This window comes from Rhinopithecus roxellana, chromosome 2 (assembly GCF_007565055.1).
Source record: "Rhinopithecus roxellana isolate Shanxi Qingling chromosome 2, ASM756505v1, whole genome shotgun sequence".
Classification (NCBI taxonomy): Eukaryota; Metazoa; Chordata; class Mammalia; order Primates; family Cercopithecidae; genus Rhinopithecus; species Rhinopithecus roxellana.
The window spans coordinates 20,365,752-20,388,002 of record NC_044550.1 but is presented as its reverse complement, the minus strand read 5'-3'; the positions used below and the strand labels follow the sequence as shown (position 1 = coordinate 20,388,002).

At 38.3% G+C, this 22,251-nt stretch overlaps 2 protein-coding genes across 5 annotated transcripts in view; one reads left to right on the top strand and one right to left on the bottom strand.

Annotated features, from left to right (window-relative positions):
• Window positions 1–22,251, top strand: part of LEF1 (lymphoid enhancer binding factor 1) — a 122,198-nt gene that overhangs the window by 64,575 nt on the left and 35,372 nt on the right. For all 4 annotated transcript variants that reach the window (XM_010373201.2, XM_010373202.2, XM_030915164.1 and 1 more), the window contains exons 4-5: window positions 16,313–16,445; window positions 22,160–22,250. In XM_010373201.2, the coding sequence (XP_010371503.1) occupies window positions 16,313–16,445; window positions 22,160–22,250 (224 nt within the window). The remainder of the gene's footprint in view (window positions 1–16,312; window positions 16,446–22,159; window position 22,251) is intronic.
• On the bottom strand, window positions 7,789–8,227 carry LOC115892804 (cytochrome c oxidase subunit 6C). Its single transcript, XM_030915168.1, has one exon. It carries the CDS (start codon window positions 8,156–8,158, stop codon window positions 7,931–7,933), a length of 228 nt encoding a protein of 75 aa, XP_030771028.1. The 5' UTR covers window positions 8,159–8,227; the 3' UTR covers window positions 7,789–7,930.

Here is a 22,251-nt window from a genome sequence, read left to right as displayed (position 1 = left end):
GAAGACTAACTGGGCATGGTGATAGAGACCTTTGCTCATGCCTGTGATTTTAGAGTCTGCACATTCTCTTCAGCTCCCATGTCACATGCCTATCTCTCACCTGGCAGCTGAGAACAAGCCTAGAAGATAGCATGGATTCCCAGGAGGCTTGCACATTCCCTCATTGTCCTCTGGCAGTTTGGAGGATACCCGAAAAGGCACACCTCCAACTCCCAGCTGTCAGTTCACCAGCATGCCCACAGAGAGTCAGATTGATGCCATTTATGGAACTCCAGAGAGAACCCTGGAAGGGGAGGGGCAAGGAAGACTAGTAACAGCCCTTTTGCCATCATGGGGAGATAGGCCCAGGAATTGGGGGCAGGGAGTGGGAAGGAGCATTCCTAGGTATGTCCTTCATACCTAGGTTTGGGTGTTATCTGTCTGCCTAAACATACACAATATGTCATACTTTTGCTGTGGGTTGGACACTGGTTATATAGCATTCCAATTTTAGCTTTCTAGGATTCCCCTGTCATGACCACATGTGAAATTACAATATTCAGAGATATAATATGTATACACGGTAAAATTTCACTTGGATTTGCCTTCTGTATAAAGTAAAATTAGCCTTCAATTAGTCCAAATCAGTTTTTGTGCCTTTGGTTTGTTGTTTAATTGGATATAATTCACGTAACTTATAATTCATCATGAAATGTGTACAGTTCTGTGGTTTTTAGTATATTCACTATGTTGTACAACTATCACCACTGTCTAATTCCATCACTCCAAATAGAAACCCAGTATCTGTTACAGTCATTCTCAATTACTTCCTCCATTTAGCCCCTGGCAGCCCCTCATCTACTTTGTTACTATGGCTTTGCCTGGTCCGGACATTTCATATACATATACATATCATATAATATGTGACCTTTCTGTTTATGGTTTATTCACTTAACAGAATGTTTTCAAATTTCATCCATTGAATGTCAGTACTTTGTTCTTTTTCATAGATGAATAATATTCCATTGCATTTTATATACCACAGTTTGTTTATCCATTCATCAGTTGATGGACATTTTGAATTGTTTTCAGTTTTTAACATTGTTAAGAACATTTTGTATATATGTATTTGTGTGAATATATGATTTCAATTCTCTCAGAAGGAGTGGAATCACTGGGTCGTGTGGTAGTTCTGTGTTTACCTTTTTAGGAACTGTAAAGCTGTTTTCTATTTCTTTTGAATATCTTTAAACCTCAAAACATCAACTACTTAGAATTTTTTAAGAGGGAGGGGGAGTTAAATTAACACATTTGGTTAGAGAAAACAACTGGATTAGTAGAGGAGAAGGAAAAATTCAGGTTATGTTAAGCAGAAGGAAACATTATTTACATTGACTTACAGTATCTCCACGTTTACACATCGAAATGATTAAATAGGGTGGGTGGAGAAAATGAATTCCCACAGATCTTTTAATAGACATATCCAAATTCTGGTGAAATAAGTTGTAATTATTGTCAAGAATTAGATGTAACAAGGTAGAGAAGATATCCTGAGCATTTCTAGTTAGCTGGAAGAATTGAGAGCATGAAGAAATTACCATTATTAGCTTAAACTGGAAAATTAAGGGGAAGGTGAAAAACATAGGCACATAAATTCATTCCTTAAAATGGATGCTTCTTTGTTCTATGGATGGGATTTTTCTGAATATGCAAGAATAGCTTACATTCTTTCTTGACATCCCATTTATCAGCTTGTCCTGGGAATCACAAGGCTTGTGAATAATATATTGATTGATTGTACTTTTTGTTAGCACATTCACATGATATTGCATAACCATTTCTAAAACATAAACACAGAGGATGACAGCATTTTAGGAGGAAGGTGAAGGTTATATGGTGATTCTTTGTTGTTTGGCTGCGTGTTTGCAGCTTGACAATTCTCACTCTTGCCTCTGAGGCCTATAGTGGCCCACTCTAGGTCAACTTTTGAGACCCATGTAGTGACAGGAGCTGCGTGCTCTTAGAGAACCAGAAAATGGACTGCATCATGGTTTGGCGAAAGAAAACAGGATTGAGTTCTACTTTGTTACTTACCGTGTGCTTTTGGACTTTGCTGAGCTTTCTTGTCCTTCTCTGAAACATGGGATATTTATTAATACCTTTCTTGCAGACTTGCAAGGTGATAGTGAGATCCAAATGAGATAAGGGTCATGGAAGCACTTTGTAAACTAATGTAAATTTGATGGTTTTCATTATTGTTTAATAATAGCTGTCTCCCTCAAGACATCACCCTTTCGTTGGAGGAGCTCATTCATAGCTATACCACATTACCAAAGATGTGTCCGCTTTGAAATAAAGTACTTACTGGAGACCGAGAATCCAGACCACTGGAATAAGACAGGACTCTTATTCCACGTTTGCTGTACGTAAGACCCTAGCTCTGTAATCATACAAGGCATAGAACTTAGAACCACTGAACATCATATCCCTGTATCTGCTGGAGTCTTTGGACTGACCTTATGTCTATGCAACTGACTCTAGGTGCCTGCCATCTCCTTCCCTTCTTCTGAGACTGAGGAAAGCCACTTTTCTCATCACAGACTTGTGTAACTGAGTTTTTCTGTGAAGGTTAATTTAGTGGTAGAGATTTGAGGCAGGTCGAAGGCACAGGAGTACAGAGTGGTGCCTGTGCTGAAGAAAGGGCATAGTCCTTTGTGGAATTTGGGCAGGATGACCACATCTCATCTGTAGGTTATAGTGATTAGCACAACCTTACAGGTCCTTACGCTGGAAGAAATCAGGTTAGTAATAATTTTAATGATAATTGAAGTAATGTAATGACAAAATGCTCCTGCTGTGTGTCTTAAATCTGTTCTGTAAGCTTTATTGATGTTCCTTCAAATTACCATTTATGTTCTTTCAGATTCCCAGTGCACATTGCCATTAAACCAGTGCCCACCATCAGCAGTGAGGCATTGATCCATCTTAAAACTGATTCTTAAAATTTTCAGTAAATAAGTCCTTTCTTTTTTTTTTTTTTTTTTTGAGACGGGATTTCACTCTTGTTGCCCAGGCTGGAGTGTAATGGTGTGCTATCGTGGCTCACTTGCAACTTCTGCCTCACAGGTTTAAGTGATTCTCCTGCCTCAGCCCTCCAAGTAGCTGGGACTACAGGCGCACTCCACCACGCCAGGCTAATTTTGTATTTTTAGCAGAGATGGGGTTTCTCCATGTTTATCAGGCTGTTCTCAAACTCCTGACCTCAGGTGATCTGCCTACCTCGGCTTCCATATGCAGTTCTTTCTTTTGCTTTCCTGACTTTTTTCCATAGCTGCTTTTAGCCATAGTGTCAGAACTACAAAATATTAGAGTGTTGAAATTCAAAGCTTTAGAACCCACGGGATCATGGGATCACTGGAGCTGGAAAGGGCATTGGAGATAATCATTCCCATACTTTATCATTTGTTGATAGCAGGAATCCAGTGCTCACACTTTATCATTTCTTGATAGCAGGAATCCAAGGCTCATGGGTCACAAACTCCAAATTGTCGTACATAGGATCTTGCCTACCCACTCCTCTCACTTGCGTTTACCATTCTTGCTACATACAAGAGTAGACTGTCTTGAGAACATTCTTCAGTAAGCCCTTAAATTATTTTTACTTCTTTGCCCCTCTTCCCGAGATTCACAGTGGTTTTCAGAAATCCCTAAACTGATTTTCATATTGTCTAGAAAGAATTTGTTTCTTGAGTGAATCTGCTGCGAAAACAAAAGTGTCTCATCTTTCTCTGTTTTAATACTGTATTTAGCCCAATGTCAGCTTCTGTGCATTTGGCCTGGACAACTGCTCTCTGATATACTGCCTCATGTCAAAAGCTGCATTAATTATTATTTAATGCACTTGTGAAATAGTCTTAATTATTTGCTTTTTTTGTGTGTAAAATTTGTGTCTTATGGATAACTTTCTAAAATAATCATTTCAAGCGTTTTACATTATGCCTTACATTAACTATTTCCTTGAGGAGTAAAAGGAAGAAAACACCTGTGAATCTTCTACAGATCTCTTCTCATTGCTGTGCAGTAAAGCTCCTCCTTGTATCCAGTGACTCAAACCCAATGCTGTCCAGGCCCGAGGCAAGGAACCAGGCAGAGTAATTAGGGACGAATGCCTGCACATACCTCCAGTGTTAGCAGGAAGTGGGTCATGAAGCAGGTCACCCTAGGCGGTGTTAAATGATGATCTTTGAAATTTTTCATCTGAAATAGTTTCAGACAAAGATCAAGATTATGATCCTGTTGTTTGTCAAAGAGAAATAAAGAAAGAAAAGAATTTTTCACCTAGTAATTTAGTAAGGGATTCAGTGTTTGCCAGTGGGGTGCTGTTACATGTGAAACAATTAGCTCAAGGGAGAGGGGACTTTTCACATGTGCCAATTTCCATGGTATAAATAATCCTACCATGACCAATTTCAGGCTACCAACATGATAATAACAGGCTCTCAAAATTCCTGAAAATTTAGCCATCAGCTCTCTGAGCTAGAACAAGCCGGCTCCTGGACACTACTGTAAATTCAGGATAATGTAGATTGCTCTTGGGAAAGGCATATAGATTAGGCATTCAGTATCTGTCTTGAGTTCTTCAGCATGTTACCCTAAAAGAGATGGAAATAAAAATAAACTTCAGGAGGAAAATTTTCTATTTTTAATAGATGGAACAAAATGGAGTTTATCTTTGATTTTATATCCACAGAAGTGCCCTTTTTCACTAGCAGAGAATAGCTGTTGTTGTCTTTGCTACTACAGTTTTCCATGGTCTATAGAATATTTCCTTTTTATAATTTATTAATAGAATTGAATGTCTTTTAAAAGGTCTTTAAATTTTGCTTCCTCTTCTTTGAAACAAATGTTTTCAGAGAAAATGTTCTCTTCTGGCTTGACTTATTTGAGAGCTTTAAGATGAAGCAAAGTTACATAGAACCCAGTTTATGTAATCTGCTTTCTTTCTCATTTAAGTTTTCAGACTCAATTTCCAACTCATTTCAGGTTTTGTTTTTAAGTCTATAACAAAAGGTTATTTTTTTTTCTTGACTCATATAAATATATCCTGTGAATAGTGTTGTCTGCAGCATCATTTTTCACTCAAGATAAGCTCTGTTTTTTCTTCCTAGATAATGTGCTATGATGTGAAATGGAAAAGATAGTTACCTGTCAAGGAATGAGTTCATCAGTAACTTGTAACGAATCTGAAAATGTGTATTAGGTATTTGTAAAAGTTGTCTGAGCTGACTGACAAGTTGAAGAAGTTACATATAACTGCTTCAAGACACACCATTTAATCATAAGGATCATTCTACCCTGCTTTTGGTAATTTTTTTTACACCATAAAATGAAAGGTTATAGTTCTGTACTAGTTGTCATATAAATGTTTTTTGGTTTTAAATATATTGACTTTAGCATTAGGAGAAATATCTAATGTAGATGACGGGTTGATGGGTGCAGCAAACCACCATGGCACGTGTATACCTATGTAACAAACCTGCACGTTCTGCATATGTACCCCAGAATTTAAAGTATTATATATATACACACACATACATATATACACACATACATATATACACACACACATATATACACACATATATATACACACACATATGTATAGACTTGACTCTCAGTATGGGATATTGAAATGCAATGTTAAATTACCAGCTCTACCACTTACCTTCTCTGATTTTCAGTTTTTTTTACCCATAAGTTTTCTTTTCCATAAAAAGAACCTTTGTTTTTAAAACGCCAATTTTTTTTTGTTTAAGTCAAATTGGAGTACAAGACAGAAAGGGGGCAATCCCACCTACAAATTTTTAAACTATAAGCAGAGCTGCCTGATGGAAATATAATGCAGATCACAACTGCAAGTAATATTTGTAGTATTATGTTTTCTTAAGCTACATCCAAAGGTAAAGACAGGTAAAATTAATTTTAGTAATGCATTTATTGAACATAATATGTCAAAAATGTTATTTGAGCATGTAATCAATATAAACATACTGAGATCATTTACATTCTTTTCACACAAAATATTTGAATTCTAGTATGTATTCTACACTTATGGCATGTCTCGACTTGGACTAGCCACCTTTCAAGGGCTCGACCTAATGCCTAATGGCTACCATATTGGACAGCACAACTCTACAACACTATAGAATAGCTTTAATGCTGATCTTACAGTGTAAATATCAAATTTACATGTTCATAGAAAATGATTTGAGTTTTCCAATAACTTTAGCTCTCAGTTATTCATACTTTTAGTCCCAATCTTACTGATAGTAGCTGAACCCAATTAATTTGTTGTATTTTCCCCATTTGATTTCTGAAAGGCTCTTCAGAAGTTCTGTAGAAAAATGGGGACCCCTGTAGACATAAATGTTATCTTTTCACTTATTAAAACACCCAATTTTAAGCAGAGAATACTGTATACATATGGCACTTATTAAAATCAGAGAAGGCTCGGTGGGACAAAATCGTACACATAAGCATTTCTGTTACTGTTCTGTAAATCCTTCATACCTGATCTTAAAATAAGAATCAGTTTTACTTAAACTAAAATCAGGCAAATGCTTTTCATAGAAACTTAAGCGTGAAAGGCACCCCCTTTGAATATGAAATAATTAGATTTAAGTCTGTTGGCTTCGCCTATGAAATTTTACACCCTCCATTTGCAGACTGAACATATAAACAGATCATTTGCACTTCGCATCTGGGTAGCTGTGGGACTTCTCTGACCTTGACCTTGGGCAGGCTGTAGCTTGCCGACCCCTGCAACCCCGTCACAGATCTAGAGTCCATATCTCAGGCGCGACCATTCGTCATTTCCTGCTGGACATTCTGCATGCCAAGGAGAGCTCTTCCACCCTCTAAACTGGGTAATAGAGAGGTGTGGCTGTGGTGGCTGTGGAAGTCCCTCCCTCTTAATATGCCAATCCTGGACAGTGGAGGCAGAGAGCCTTTTCAACCAACATGTCCCCAGACCAGCACCAGAAAACCTTGTTGAGTCTATTCAGGATTGGTGGCTGATGAGGTTCTGAGGAAATCTTTCTGGAATTTGGCCCCCACTGAACCAGCCCACCCCAAAAGTGCCCTCCCTCTCTGGTTCTGGAGTCCCTGGGGTTGCCTCATGCTGCCTCCGGTCTGAGCTCTCTGCATGGTAGGCAGAGAACACTTTTGCTTCTGACTTCTCACTCACCTTAATTGATTTGTTTACCTTGCATTATTTTCCAGTGACTTGCACAAATACTACTTTCATCAAGCTGACTACACTTCAGCTTATTAATCATAATAAGTTATTATGCAGTGATTGGATTGGTAAAATACTTCTCTCAGAATAAGGCAGCAGATATTTAAAAATTTCTAGATTTTAGTTATTATGGGTACATAATCGGTGTGTATATTTATGGGGTACATGTGATGTTTTGGTGTAGGCATATAAGGTGTAGTAATCACGTTGGGGTCATTGGGGTATCCGTCGCCTCCAGCATCTATCATTTCATTGTGAGGAACATTCCAATTCCACTCCTTTAGTTATTTTAAAACTTAGGATAAATTATTGTTGACTATAGTCACCTTGTCGTGCTAGCTATCAAAACTAGATCTTATCCTAACTATATTTTTGCGCTTATTAGCCATTCCCACTCCCTCACCCCCCATCCCAAGCTGCTGGTAATCATCATTCTACTCTGTATCTCCATGAGTTCAATTGTTTTAATTTTTAGCTCCCACAAATGAGTGAGAATGTGATATTTGTTTTTCTTTTTTTTTTTTTTTTTGGTTGTTAATTGTTTATTTATCAAGAGGAACTATTTCTTAGCCCACATATTCATGTGTCATAGTTCAGGAGTCAGTGACAAACTTCTAGGTATTCAACCTGAAGAAATTCTTTATATTCCAAGGATTACTTTACACTCTGAAAGATACCAGCCTTCCTCATCTCCTCAAAATCTTTCATGGCATCATAGTTTCTGTAGAAATCTGCGTATGCCTTCTTTCTTTTATCAGCCACACCAAACTTATACAAAGCTGCAACTCCCAGGGATAGCACGAATGCTGTAACCATATGAAATCGCAGACGCTTGGCCAGAAGGCCACGCATCTGAGGTTTTGGCAAAACTTCGGGTGCCATGGTAGTTACTGTCCTTGATACGTATGCCAACCTCAATACCAACGTCCTTCCCGACTAAAGGAAAAATGGACCGTGATATTTGTTTTTCTGTGCCTGGCTTATTTCACATAACATAATGTCATCCAGTTCCATCCATGTTGTCGCATATGCAAAGATGTCATTCTGTTTTGTGGCTGAATAATATTTCATTGGGTATATACCACATTTTCTCTATCCATTCATCCATTAATGGACACTAAGGTTGATTCCAAATCTTAGCTATTGTGAATAGTGCTCAGCAAATAAGGGAATGCAGATAGCTCTTTGATATACTGATTTCCTTTCTTTTGAGTATACCTGGCAGTGGGATTGCTGGATAATAAGGTGGTACTATTTTTAGTTTTTTGAGGCAACTCCACACTGTTCTCCATAGTCATCATATTAATTTACATTTCCACCAGCAGTGTACAAGGGTTCCCTTTTCTTTACACCCATGACACCATTAGTTTTACCTGTCTTTTGGATAAAAACCATTTTAACTGGAGTGAGATGATGTCACATGGTAGTTTTGATTTGCATTTCTCTGATGATTATTGATGTTGAGCACCTTTTCATATACCTGTTTGCCATTCATGTGTCTTCTTTTGAGAAATGTTTATTCAGACCATTTGCCCATTTTACAATGGGATTATTTCACTTTTTCCTGTTGAGTTGTTTGAGCTCTTTATATATTCTAGTTATTAATCCCTTGTCAGATGGGTAGTTTGCAGAAATTTTGCCCATGCTGTGGGTTGTCTCTTCACATTGTTGACTATTTCCTTTGCTCTCCATCCCATTTGTCCATTTGCTGTGGTAAGGCAGCAGCTTTAAATCTAGGGATCATGGGCCACTTCTTTCCCTATCCTCCCCTGTGGATACTGTAACTCCTCTGCCCCAACCCATTGATATGTGATTGTATTTGTGTATAAAAACATTTATACACAACTTTCATCTTATTTTTCATGTCTGTGATCCAGAAAAGATGAACCATTGGACTCTTGCTCTGCCCATGTCCTTCCACTGCAAAGTTTTCCATACCCCATAGAATCCCTGCACCACTACGGCTAGTGGTCCAGGCAGGCAGCTGCTGCTGCTGCTGCTCCTCCTCCTCCTCCTCCTCCTGCTCCTCCTCTTCCTCTTCCTCCTCCTCCTCATCCTGTTTCTCCTTCTCCTTGTCTTCCTCTTGCCTCCTTAGAATCTGGTGAGAATCTGGTGGTCCTTTCTTTTACTTATGCCCCATCCCTTTATTTGACCTCTGAATTAACCACTGTAATGCCTTACTTGTATTATTTTACCACTAAATAGCACAAGTAAGTGAATTGCAAATTGTAGTTTTAGTTTGTTTTTTGGCTCATTTATCTTGAATGACTCCAGGTCCTTCTCTTAATTTTCAAAGTATTTTCTTCAACATGAAAAATTAATGGAGTACTTAGATGATTAGGGGTGTGGTGAGGGTGTTGTGAAATCAATCAAATAATAGGATGTTGCAACTTTACATAATTAGATGTCATTTTCCCTTTACCCTGATCTTTTCTCAGCCTCTAACCTTAACCCCACTCCCTCTATTTACAGGCTCCAGTTACTGAAAACAGTGGGTCTCCTTTTGGCTCCCAGAATGAATTATTCTCAGAGCCCTGTTTCCGTCTCAGTAAAACAGAAATCTTAACACCTAACTTAGGAGTGGCTTTAGGATTAAATGACGTGGTGTTTGGAATTCATCACCTTACAGAGAACGTGGAGAATATGGGCTTTCCATGTTTTTTAAAAGGGAGCCCTTCCAGCATTCTGTTTGTAGTCTCATTGACTCTGGGGACATCAGTCTTGTCCCATTGGTCCACTGTTCCTGTCTAGATGCTTCATTACAGTTGAGCCCACAGCTAGCCACATTCACTTGGTTGGGGAGTAGTTTGGAACAGAGATGGAGAGAGGAGCTGAGCACCAAACAGTATGGGGCAGGAAGAGCGGGGACTTCGATATCAAACAAATGCCGGCACAAATCCTCTCTCCACTAATTATTACTTAGCTCTGTGTTCAAAAAGACTCAGCCTTCTCATCTATAAGTATGGGGTAATAATACCTGCTTACATGGATGAGTGCCAGAGTATATAAAAGCACTACTGTAATGACTGATACTTACTAACTGTGCAACCCATGTGTTAATTCCTTTCCCTGTGATATGTTCCTTCCCCTCTTAAGAAAATATTTCAGTTGTCTGATGATGGTGCAGGTCTCTAGACCATCCCTTTCCCTCCAGAGTTGGGCTCATGGACGATTTGAATCTTAAGAGCCTGGAGCCTCATTCTTATCTGAAAAATGCAGCTGCATCACCACCAGTAGGGGGTCTTAGATTTGAAAGCCACATCAGACCTAAAGCAAATGTTTGGCTTTGGTGGATCTTAGGAAATATTTCCAGTACCTTATTTCTGAGGTCTAGATGCGAGAATCAATGTATCCTTTTGGAGTAAATCTGCCTCTCTTTCTGAGAAGGCTTGAGAAGCTCAGATTCTCAGAAAAGGAGGGAAAGGCGCAACATGAAGTTACATGGCTTTATCTCACGAGTACCAGACTTCTGAAGTGTTTATGAAAAGCAAAAAGGCCACCTTATGACAATCAAGGCCAGATGAAAATTCCTGAAGTGTTAAAATTCCCCTGGATTCAGTTATTACCAGAGGATTATTAATTAAATGCACAGCCAGTTGAAACTCAAGACCTTTATGCACAGCCAGATCCTGCACTTTGGGTTTAGTTTAGTTAGAACCTGCAGATGTGGAAAATGAGGACTAGCTACCCGGCCAGCAGGTTTCTCCCCCAGTTACTCCTCTTACCAGGAGGCCCCAGGCCTTAGCCAGTAGGGAGTTGAACCACCTTTTTGTTCTTCCCAGAACCACATCCTCTGAGGCTAACAGCTTTCATGACACCTTCAATTCCTGCCAGCGGTGAGTGGGTCATTTCTGGGAATGCTGCTTTGGGGGTGGCTCTCAGGATCCCTAAGTGGCACCCACTTCGTGTCCACAGGAGGTGTGGGTTTTATTGGCTGTGATGCCAAAGAGGTCCTTACCTGCAGGGACCAGCCTGGGTGGCAGCCAACCAAGCTTCCTTGGAATGTTTTCCAGTCCTGGAGAGAAAGGCTGCAGTTGAGTCTCCATAGCTCTAACCACTTCTGCTGAGGTGCTTCTTTGTCTGAAGTGATTCCTGTGCCTGGGACAGAGACCACACAGCCATTTCATAGATGTCACATGCTGTCAGGTGTGGCCCAGATGGTCACCTCAGTGTCCAAGATTTTATGAACTTGGCTTTCAGGAAGGCCACGTGATGTACGGGTAATGAGCTTGACCTCTACAGCCAGACTTCTGCATTTGAATCCTGGCTTGGCTGTTTGCTAGGGCACATACCCTTCAAGAATATTTTCTTCTCTGTGCCTGTTTCCTCATCTTTAAAAGGGGGTAATAATAGTACCTGCCTCAAAGCTGTTGTGAGGATAAAGTGCTTAGCACACAGTAAGCAGTTGATAAGTATTAATTGCTATAATTACTATGTATTATGTGGGTAGGTTGGCCTGATGGTGATTTGCAAATTTAAGAAAGGGTTTCAAGCTTCTCCCTGAACAGCCATCCTTGATATTTTCTCCGTTTTCTTTCTTTCTTTTTCTTTTTCTTTTTTTTAAGTATCTACTGTTTTCATCTTTTCCTTGGCTCACCCACCAATCACCTGCCTGAGATTAAAGAATGTGCAGTTGGAATCAGAAACCAAAGGATTTTGGCCTCTTACTGCCTTGTGAGCTTAAACAAGTCACTGAACCTCTGAGCAGAAGTGGAGAATTTGGGGTGACTTAGGGCTGCCAGGTATCTTGTAAAGCTGGAGTACCTATGCATCCTGTTACCCTGGAATAATGAAACAGAGCACACATTAGGACTACCTGGTGATTCTCAGCTGGAAGCTAAGACTTACCTGATTGTATCTGTGAATGAAAAAACAAGGTGATTTTTATCCTTTCTCCCTCCTTCCCTCCCTTACAGCAAGAAGTGTAGTAGAGAAAGCACCTGAGTAGGAATCCGGAGACTTGGGTTCTATTAAGTGAGGTACTTACTATGTATACAGTACCCAGCACAGAGTGAGAGCCGAAAGGATCGAATTTCTCTGCTGCTTGATTCCACTGTATTGGGCAGCCCAGGGGATTCATTCCAGTTGTACTCAAAGTGTCCTTGTGTTATTGGAGTTGTGTAGTGAGCAGGGCTGTACTATTTTGTACAGTAGTCGTGACTTGACCCACCCATTCCCTGATGACCTCTGTTTCTCAGCTTCCAGTCTGTAAAATTAAAATATGGAGCTAAAATAAGCTACTAAATGTACTTTAGGTTTCTTAGAGCTTAAACATAATACAAAGGCATATACTTAGATACATACTTTCTCCTATCACCAGGTTCATTTTCTTCATAATACTTGATGCTGCCTTTTCAGATTTTGCTTGTCTTTTTTTTTTCTTTTACATATTCGTTGTTTCCAATACCCACCCTCTCTGCTGCTTGATCCCACTTCCAGAGCCCCAGACAGTAAACTGCGTGAGTTAGAGACCTTATCTGTGTGTTGGTCATTGGTGCTAGAATAGTGCTTGGAACATTTTAGGTGCTTAATAAATACAAATGCACACAGGCATGTATAACTCTGCATATAATGTAGCCACTTAATTTGTCTACAAACACTTAGATAGTTGGTTGATTATTCTTCCCCTTACCTACTCCCCACAGGAAAATACATACCACATTTTATTAGGAGATTAAATGAATGGAATTAAGAATGGTTATACTGGCTGTCTCAAAACTTAACCAAAGAAGCAGTGCCAGGGTTCTTACTTTGTGTGTGCATGTAGTGTCAAGGGGCAGTAACTCCTGAAATCAGAGGAAACCCGCAGATTTGTGGGCTGAGGACTCTTGACCGTAATGACAATGTGCCACATATCTGCAGTGTAAGTTGGAATCCACTTTGTTCTGTTTATATATGTAGTGGAGATGGTTGGTGGGAAGCAAACCATAACCCTTGGAATTCTGCTCACACATGCTATTGAAATTTCATATTACTTTTATTATTTGGCCACAAAAATGGACATAATCCTTGTTGGCTTTAACACACCTACTAGTACTGCTTTTGCTATCCATCTTGCAAAATATAAGACAAGGCCAGGCTTAAATTAAAATCCTCAGCTTCTTATCTCCTTCCCACAGGAAAGCAAATCTGTGTTGAAAACCGTAAAATTAAGAGGAGAGCAAGGATAGCATAATTTAGCAAAAATTCATGGCACCAGATTCTGAGCTATATGACTGGAGGGATAGGTCAGACATTAAGAAGATGCTGCCTGCTAATGCAAGTTCCTTAAGGTGGTGCTCTGGAAAAAAGAATATATCCAGAAGATTTCAGCAGTGTTTACTCTTTATAAGTACCCTAAGAAAATACCTTTGTAGATTGTTGGGCAGTTATGCTTATTTATGAGAATTTCAAAATGAAACTAAAAGCTATTATTCTAAAGTATATTTGAAATCTATTCATTTTAACATTTGGGTGTTGAGATTTGTGTTTCCATTTTAAAAAGAGTTTATAATAACCTCCTCCTATCCCCACGTCTACACACCCCCACTTCTAGCATTCTAAATTCCATGTATTTAAGAAGCTTATTCTGTTATTTGGAAAACTGCATCATTAACACTTGAAAAGCATTATAAGATTTGTTTAACCTTTTACACATTTATATGCATAGATGTTTGTGCTGAGGTGTGTAGAGAAAAATCGTGTGGCTTTGATAATGGCGCTCTATTTAATGTATGCCAAGAGCTATACGAGCTATGCAAGTTTTGCCATTAACAAAGAGCTGATAATTATAAAATAGGGAAAATCTAGTATGGAAATTGTATCATTTTCCAAAAAAAGTGTGATTTTTTTTCCTTTGTTTTTTTTTTCCCCCCCCGAAAGTTTTTTTTGGATGGAGGTTGTAATGATAGGGTATAAGGAGAATTACTAGGGTAATTATTTCTAATTTTCCTGAGGGGAGTCCTTCCCATTGGAGCCACATATATTTTATGCCTAATTTGTAAAAAATATTAAGTTCAAAATTAGTGTACATCATGGGTAGAGCCACCATACACAAGTGTTTTGTGGGGGCCCTCTTAACCATTCAGATATGGACTTACATTTTAAGCAGTTCACATTGTGCAGTTTTAGGCACTTCCTCAAATTTTTAAAAAATGTGAATATTTGCTTCAGGAGAAAACTGATTTCACATGCATTTTAGTCAATAATATAGTAAGATCTTACTAATTCAAACTAATTATGATGAAGACATGTCTGAACTAGTGAATTGCGCATAATGATCTGCTCAGTTTCTCTTAAATTCATGTTACCCGTTACTATAGTGTTTTCAAGTAGAGATTTTCCTGCAACTGCTTTAATTGTTAGATTAGTTTAAAATCAGAAACAAACACCTTTAACAGGTATATAATTGCTTTGAGTCCCTTTTTATTTGGTGAAGGGGTTATTGAGTCTCTTTAAAATGATCCCCCTAGAGAAGTTGTTAATGGTTATAAAAATACAGTTAGATAGAAGAAATAAGTTGTAGTATGTACAGTAGAGAAATTGTAGCTAACAATAGATTATTAATAGCTAGAAGGGAAGAATTTTAATGTTCACAGCACAAAGAAAATACAATGTTTGAGGTGATGGATATCCCAGTTATCTAAATTTGATCATTCTACTTTTTATACGGATATCAGAATGTTACATATACCACAGAATTTCTATAGCTATGCCATATCAATAAAAATAAATAATAAATAAATGATTTTACTAGTTAGGTTAAACCTACTTAAGCCTTCTTTATACTTTTTAATCACTTAGTAAGCACTTTTGGGTTGGGGAGGAACAACCTTAACTTTATAACCAAAGTGATCACAGATTTCAAATTGATGAAGTCCAATTAGATAACTTGAATTAAAAAGTGTGACTGTTGACTTCCAAATTAAATAATAAAATGTTTGTAAACAAGTATAAGACATATAAAATGTGTTAAAATATACAATTTTAACAATTAAAAATATTATTAAAGAAGTATTTCAGTTGGACATGGTGGCTTATGCCTGTAATCCCAGCACTTTGGGAGGCCAAAGTGGATGGATCACGAAGTCAGGAGTTCAAAACCAGCCTGGCCAACATAGTGAAACCCTGTCTCTACTAAAAATACAAAAAGAAATTAGCTGAGTGTGGTGGCGGATGCCTGTAGTCCCAGCTACTTCGGAGGGTGAGGCAGGAGAATCACTTGAACCCGGAAGGCAGAGGTTGCAGTGAGCTGAGATTGCGCCACTGCACTCCAGCCTGGGAGACACAGTGAAACTCCATCTCAAAAAAAAAAAAAAAAAAAAAAGGCAGTATTTCATGTTACGCAGTTCAACTCAAGATTGGAAATTCCTTTTTATCAATTAATATTTATGGAAACTAGAGAAGCAGAAGATGAACTGAGGAGGGCCAAAGCATAATGGCTAGTCGTGTTTGATTGACAAAGCTATAAAACTTGGAAGAATGGTGTAACATGGTTCTTAAAGATGTACAACGATAGAATTATGAATTCTATAAGCTGAGGGGATATCAGTATAGGAAATTTATATTTACTGGGTTTAAAATTTTGTCCTTCAAATTGGCAATATTTATTCATTTATTTGCTCATTGAACAGTTTTTTACTTTTTGTGCCAGACATATGTAATGAATACAAATGTTGTAAAACATTCGTAAATTTTGCTCTAATTCGCTCTTTATTGACTTAACCTGAGAAAATAATCTAAAAGAGAGGGTAAATAGATGTGTACCGAAATTCATGCCATATGGAAGAGTAGTGATCAACCTAAATCTCTGAAGAGGCACTGGTGAAATAACCGATAACTCATGAATATCGGTGACATAGTCATATATTTGAGAAGTATTTACCATGGAAAAATTGAGAAAAATTCTAAAAGAGACAATTCCACTTGTCCAGGTCTGAAGGTGATTCTTGGGTTATGTCGATGACTGGTTACTGCTGCGTGTGATTTTTTTTCTTTGGGAGAAAAGACTGGAGCTGAGCATCCATATTAACTGTTGACCTTGTGGTTACTTTGCAGTCAAATAAAGTGCCCGTGGTGCAGCCATCCCATGCGGTCCATCCTCTCACCCCCCTCATCACTTACAGTGACGAGCACTTTTCTCCAGGATCACACCCGTCACACATCCCATCAGATGTCAACTCCAAACAAGGTGAGAGTCCCTGTCTTTCCCAGCCTTTTTTGCTAAATGAAGAGCCAAGTCTCATCAGCCTGAGTGACCCTCCAGACGCCGGTGCTCCATGTCACTGGGTGGATCAGAATACGTTTTTACAAGACAAGAGTAATTCATTTGATAGCAATTCTTTAGAAACACACAAGAATTTGTTACATGTATTCATTATTAAAAAGCAGAAGAAAAGCATAGCAGGGCCACAGGTGACAGCTCTGAAAATCTTTCATTCACTATGTAAACCAATAGATTATGCAAATATACTAAAAATTCAGTACTCTACAATATTCATTTATTTCAGCATGTACAACATGTTGATGTTGGTAATTTTAAAATAGGAATGGGGAAAGTAGGAGATTTTTATTTCAGATGTTATTCTTTTGAATCTTTTTTGGTTATTCCATTATATCCCTATGGTGTTTCATCTTTCGTTATTTACCAGCACTAGGTTACATATTCTAAATAATCATTGATGTATAAAACCTCTATTTAAAGTCCAAGAATCATGAATCTTATTTTATGCCTCTGTATTAATATTTGCTTCTACTTTGTTTTTAGAAAAAATATATAGTACAAGAGGTCTGCAAAATTAAAACATCCTGTTTCTGCCTGATGTGTGCAGGTACGAGTTGGGAATAGGATGGAGAGCTCTGGTCCACCAAGCCTTCTGGTCCCAACACTCAGGGCAAACCTCAAGGGTGGATTTGCTCTCAGGGTAGCTCGTTTCTCTTTGCATGCACATGCACACTTGGACTTCAACAGGGTCTTTGAAAGTTCAAAATAAAAGATTTAAAAAAATGTGAAGGCAGAGAATGTAAAGGGGTAAAAGTTGTCTCTGCCTACATTTTACCCTTTTGTCCATCCCTTTCTGGGATTTACAGTGGATAATAAAATTTAATGACTGTGTGAAAAAGAGTGGCATAGAGGCTGGGTGTTCTTTCCACTACTGGTGAACACTTCTAGATTAAATACTTAACGCTTTCATTTCCCTTCATTGTTAAAACAGAATGCTTATTTGAGGACTTAGTTACTAGTGCACTAGACTTGAGTAGTCTGAGTACTTTGAAAAGGTGAGAATCACTTATGCATACATTTCCAGGTTTGCCTCTGTTTTATTTTTTATCCTCAGTCCTTCCTCCACCCTGCTTCCTTTAATCAAGAGCCTCCAAAAATTAGGAATGTCAAAGAGTCAGGTCTATGGCTGTAAAGCGAGAAAGGGAATTAAGATAGGGGTCTCAGGAAGCAGACTGAGTTTGAGAGGGAGGACCCGTCTTGGTTGTGGTCATGGTGAATTTGAAGTGTCTGTGAGATACCCAAGGGGAGACAGGAGGTAGGCCACTGAAACATGTGGGTCTCAGACCAGCGTCCGAGCAGGGTGTGCACGTCTGGGAACCTACTTAGTTGTTAATTATTTATTTAACAATTAAATAGTGCTTACCCTGTCCTAGGTCCTGTTTGAAACTCTTTGAAACATTAACTTTTTAAAAAGAATAATAAATCAATCATAGTTCAGTAGTTTTTCTTTCAAGAATAATAGGACAGTTCAATTTTTTAAATAGTTCAGTTTATAACTGGCTCTCAATTACAGTTATAGTTTCTCTTCTGTTTCCATCTCTTACTGCCACCCTACCTTGTTTTGAGTAATTGTAAGTTATATCATTGCTTCTCAAACTTTTTTTAAACAAACTCTCCAAAACTACAGAGAAGGGACTAATGGTCATCACCAGAAGTTGTCTGTTTGCAGTTTCTTCGGTCTTTATTTTGTTCTAAAGATTGGTGTGATTTTTGTATTCTGGTCCGTGCACTATTTATGCTTGTTTTAATATAAAGATCCTGTTTTATCCCGGGCTTTGTGTTCCTTATCATCATGTACTTCTGGAGATATATAAACTCCACTTTGAAAAAAGCACTCACTTTCATGATACTGAGTTTGTATCATTCCAGTTGGGTACTTTTGTTGCGAAGAAAATAAGCTTTCTATATCTCTTGCTTTTAATTCTTTTTCTCTCCTGCCTTTTGGGATATATCGTGAGCTCAGCTGGTTAGTGCATGATGGTACTGAGGCCAGAGCTGCTGGTTTCAAAGATCATAATAGACTACTAGTTAGCTGTATCTTTCCCCAACCCCTCCGCCTTAGCCAGAAAAAAGCAACCAAAGAGTGTCATATTCACATTTTAACCCTAGGTAGAACTATCGCGTAAATATAAAGTGTTTGCCAACAGAACTCCTTCTCACTGGTGGAAAAACAACTCCAGGTTAATTTCCTATTAGGAACACATTAGTTTTCACGTGTGTGTGTGTGTGTGTGTGTGTGTGTGTGTAAGGGAAAGTACGTTAATGCTAATTTTCTCATTATGAGTCTGGTAAAAATATCAAAAGTAAAGCACTTTTAGGAAATCCTAGGTTTATATGTCTGTTTTTATCTGTGTGTTACCCATTTTATCCTTACAAATGACAACAAATACTTATACTTTTGCACCAGGCACTTTTCCGTAGTACATATATTAATGCATTTATTCTTCACAACAGTCCTATTCTGATTTTATAAAACAGTAGCAATTAAATAACTTCCTCAAAAATACATAGCTAGTGAGCAGTATATCCATATAGTCTGACTTCAGTATTATTTCACCTATGTCTATAGAAGTTACCTATAAAAGTTTAAAAATCTTAAAGGCTATGCTGAGTATATCCTCCAGCACATAGTAAGTGTTCAATAAATACTAATTGAATAAATGATGTGAAATGTGCTGGGCACAATGTGGTTCATGCCTGTAATCCCGGCTATTCAGGAGGCTGAAACAAGGATCGCTTGAGGCCAGGAGTTTGAGGCCAGCCTGGGCAACAGAGTGAGACCCCCTCAGCTCTAAAAAAATTAAATAAATAAATAATAAACTTTAAAAAAATGATGTGAAATGTGTCTTCAGTGGCATAGTTGTTGGTGGAGAGACACACACTTCTGAGACTCTTTGGAAATAGGATTTTTAAAGGACGGTGACCTATTTAGAAAATCCAGATCCACTTTCTGCTCACATGACGTAAGCCACATCATGTATTTGCATGTACATGCCAAATGATTGAGGATATTGACCCAGCATATGGAATGGGTCTGTTTTAACACTTCTGACTTCACTTGTTTGTTTGTTCAGTTGGTCAGAAATGTTAACTGAGAGGCTCCTCTGCAGAAAACCATGGTTTGATACATAAATTGGTAAAATGTGATCTTTTTCTCCAAGCAGTATATAAGCTCATGCAGGAAATCATTTTCACAGACTAATAAAACAAAATGAAGAGCATCCCAAGTACCACATTAAAAGTACAAATAAAAAACTTGTAGATTCAAAGGAAAAGATTTCTCAGAGCTGTAAGTTAGAGAAAATTGCCTATGAGAAGAACATTTGAAAGAAGAGTAGAATTTCTATAGATAACAGTCAAACGCCTAGCATAGGACCTGCCCTCTAGTTCCTTCCTTCTTCCTTCTAGCAGAAGAGTGAAACCCAACTAGTTGGCATTTTTTGTTCTGTTGAATCACTTCTGAACAGTATCACTACTGCTGTATTCTAAGCATGTTTAGAACATGGAGTAGCATGGAGAGTAAGAGTTTAAGCTTGAAGACATATGACTGCAAGCAAGTTACCGCTCTATGTCCCAGTGACAAAAGCTCAGGACAGAAAACAGATTCCTTAACAGTCACTTAGCCTCTCTAGACCTCAATTTCCGCGCCTGTGAAATAGAGGAATTAAAGTAGATAATTCAGGGCCGGGCACAGTGGTTCATGCCTGTAATCCCCGCGCTTTGGGAGGACGAGGCGGGCAGATCACCTGAGGTCAGGAGTTCAAGATCAGCCTGGCCAACATGGCGAAACCCCATCTCTGCTAAAAATATAAAAATTAGTCAGGCGTGGTGGCACACACCTGTAGTACCGGCTACTCGGGAGACTGAGGCAGGAGTATCGCTTGAACCTGGGAGGTGAAGGTTGTGGTGAGCTGAAATTGTGCCACTGTACTCCAACCTGGGTGACAGAGCGAGACTGTCTCAAAAATAAAATAAAATAAAGTGAATAATTCAGGTAGTCTGTGACCGCTACGATTTTCAAGTACAGAACATTGAAATTTTCACTTAAGTTTCTGTTTTTCAGGGTTGGTCAAGTCGTATTGCTTTGATTTTGTTTCCCCCGCGACTGAGCAATCCCCTTACAGATCCTGAGATCTGGGGTGGTATCTGGATCTCAGAGTTAAGGGGACAGCAAGTTGAAAAACCACCTCAGTGATTCTGGTATGTCAAGAATCACCACTGCAAACTCTCCCACCCCCCAAAAATCCTAGGGTAAAAAATTTATGTTCCGCTGTAACCAAAAGAGTCAGTATTTCTAACAAAAACAATTTTTTTAAATAAAGGAGATTTGAGACCATTATTTAAAAAACAGCAAAACATGAGATGATTTAAGGTAAGCCCTCTCTTGAGAGATTAAAGAACTTTTTTCCTTCCCACCTACTTTCTGTAAGAATTGAGAAATAGTTCATTCTAACTTCAAAGTTGAATTAACACCAACTTTCAAGACAGCACTTCTTGTCATTCCCAATTTGAAGGCTTTCAATATCTTTAAGATACAAATGAAATTCCTAGGCACTTTAAATAGTAAAAAGCAGAATATTTAAGAAACATCTTCCACGTACTCGTCTAATTCCACAGATTAGCCAGTATGTAATATTTACAGTCACTAATATATAAGTGTACACAGTACACATATAATCTGGGTGTTAAACCTTGGAATTTGTGCTTGTATATGGAAGTGGGTCTTTTAAAGCCATCATTAGCTACGTGAAGACACATCTGTGGCTCTTTTCTGTTCCGAATCACTTTCCCCCAAAAACATTGAATCTAAGTTTTTATATTTTACATTTTATGCGTTTGTCTTGTCATTTTTTTCTTCTGTATGTAGGGTAAGGTATAAGGGGATGTCACTTGGGACTGGAATTACATATAATCTTTAGGTGGTTTTCACATTTTCAGGGCAGTGTACTCCAGGGAGTGTGAGCTCAAGAACCAATTTGGTGGCACTCTCATTTTCTGTGGAATTCAGCTAATCCAGAACAGCTTGACCTTGCAGCCCAGAGGACTCAACTCATTGAAGAGCTTAGACAGAGACCAAATGAATCATATCAAGTGTGACCATTATGGGGCTGAAGATGATTCCTAATTAATCTTTGATCCTCTGAGGTGTCATATTTCCCAAATCGGTGTGTCCATAAGGGAACCAATGAAAATACAAAAATGGCAGTTTACCTAATCCTTGAACACCATGGCAAGCCATCTACTTATGAAGGGCTGTCATTTTCCATTCTACAAAAAAAATCATTTTCATTCTATACAAAACAATTGTCTACCATTTTCTTAAATAATGTGAAATATTGAGGGCAAAATAAATAATTTAAAAGTCTATTTTGATGCTTGTATTACTAGCAGCATCTTTACTCCTTTTGAGTTCCTTAGGATAATACTGTCTGAAGGCCCAGTTTTCCCAGATATTGAAATCTTGAGAAACGCTAACAAATTGACTCCTGTTCTTTGGCTCTGGTTGAATAAATATTGTTTCGTTCTGAACCTTAAGTTTGAATGGTATAAAACATGTAGTTGCGTTTCTGGTTAAATATCCTGTGAATGTGCAAATAATACCTCTCTGTTCTGTTTAACAGGCATGTCCAGACATCCTCCAGCTCCTGATATCCCTACTTTTTATCCCCTGTCTCCGGGTGGTGTTGGACAGATCACCCCACCTCTTGGCTGG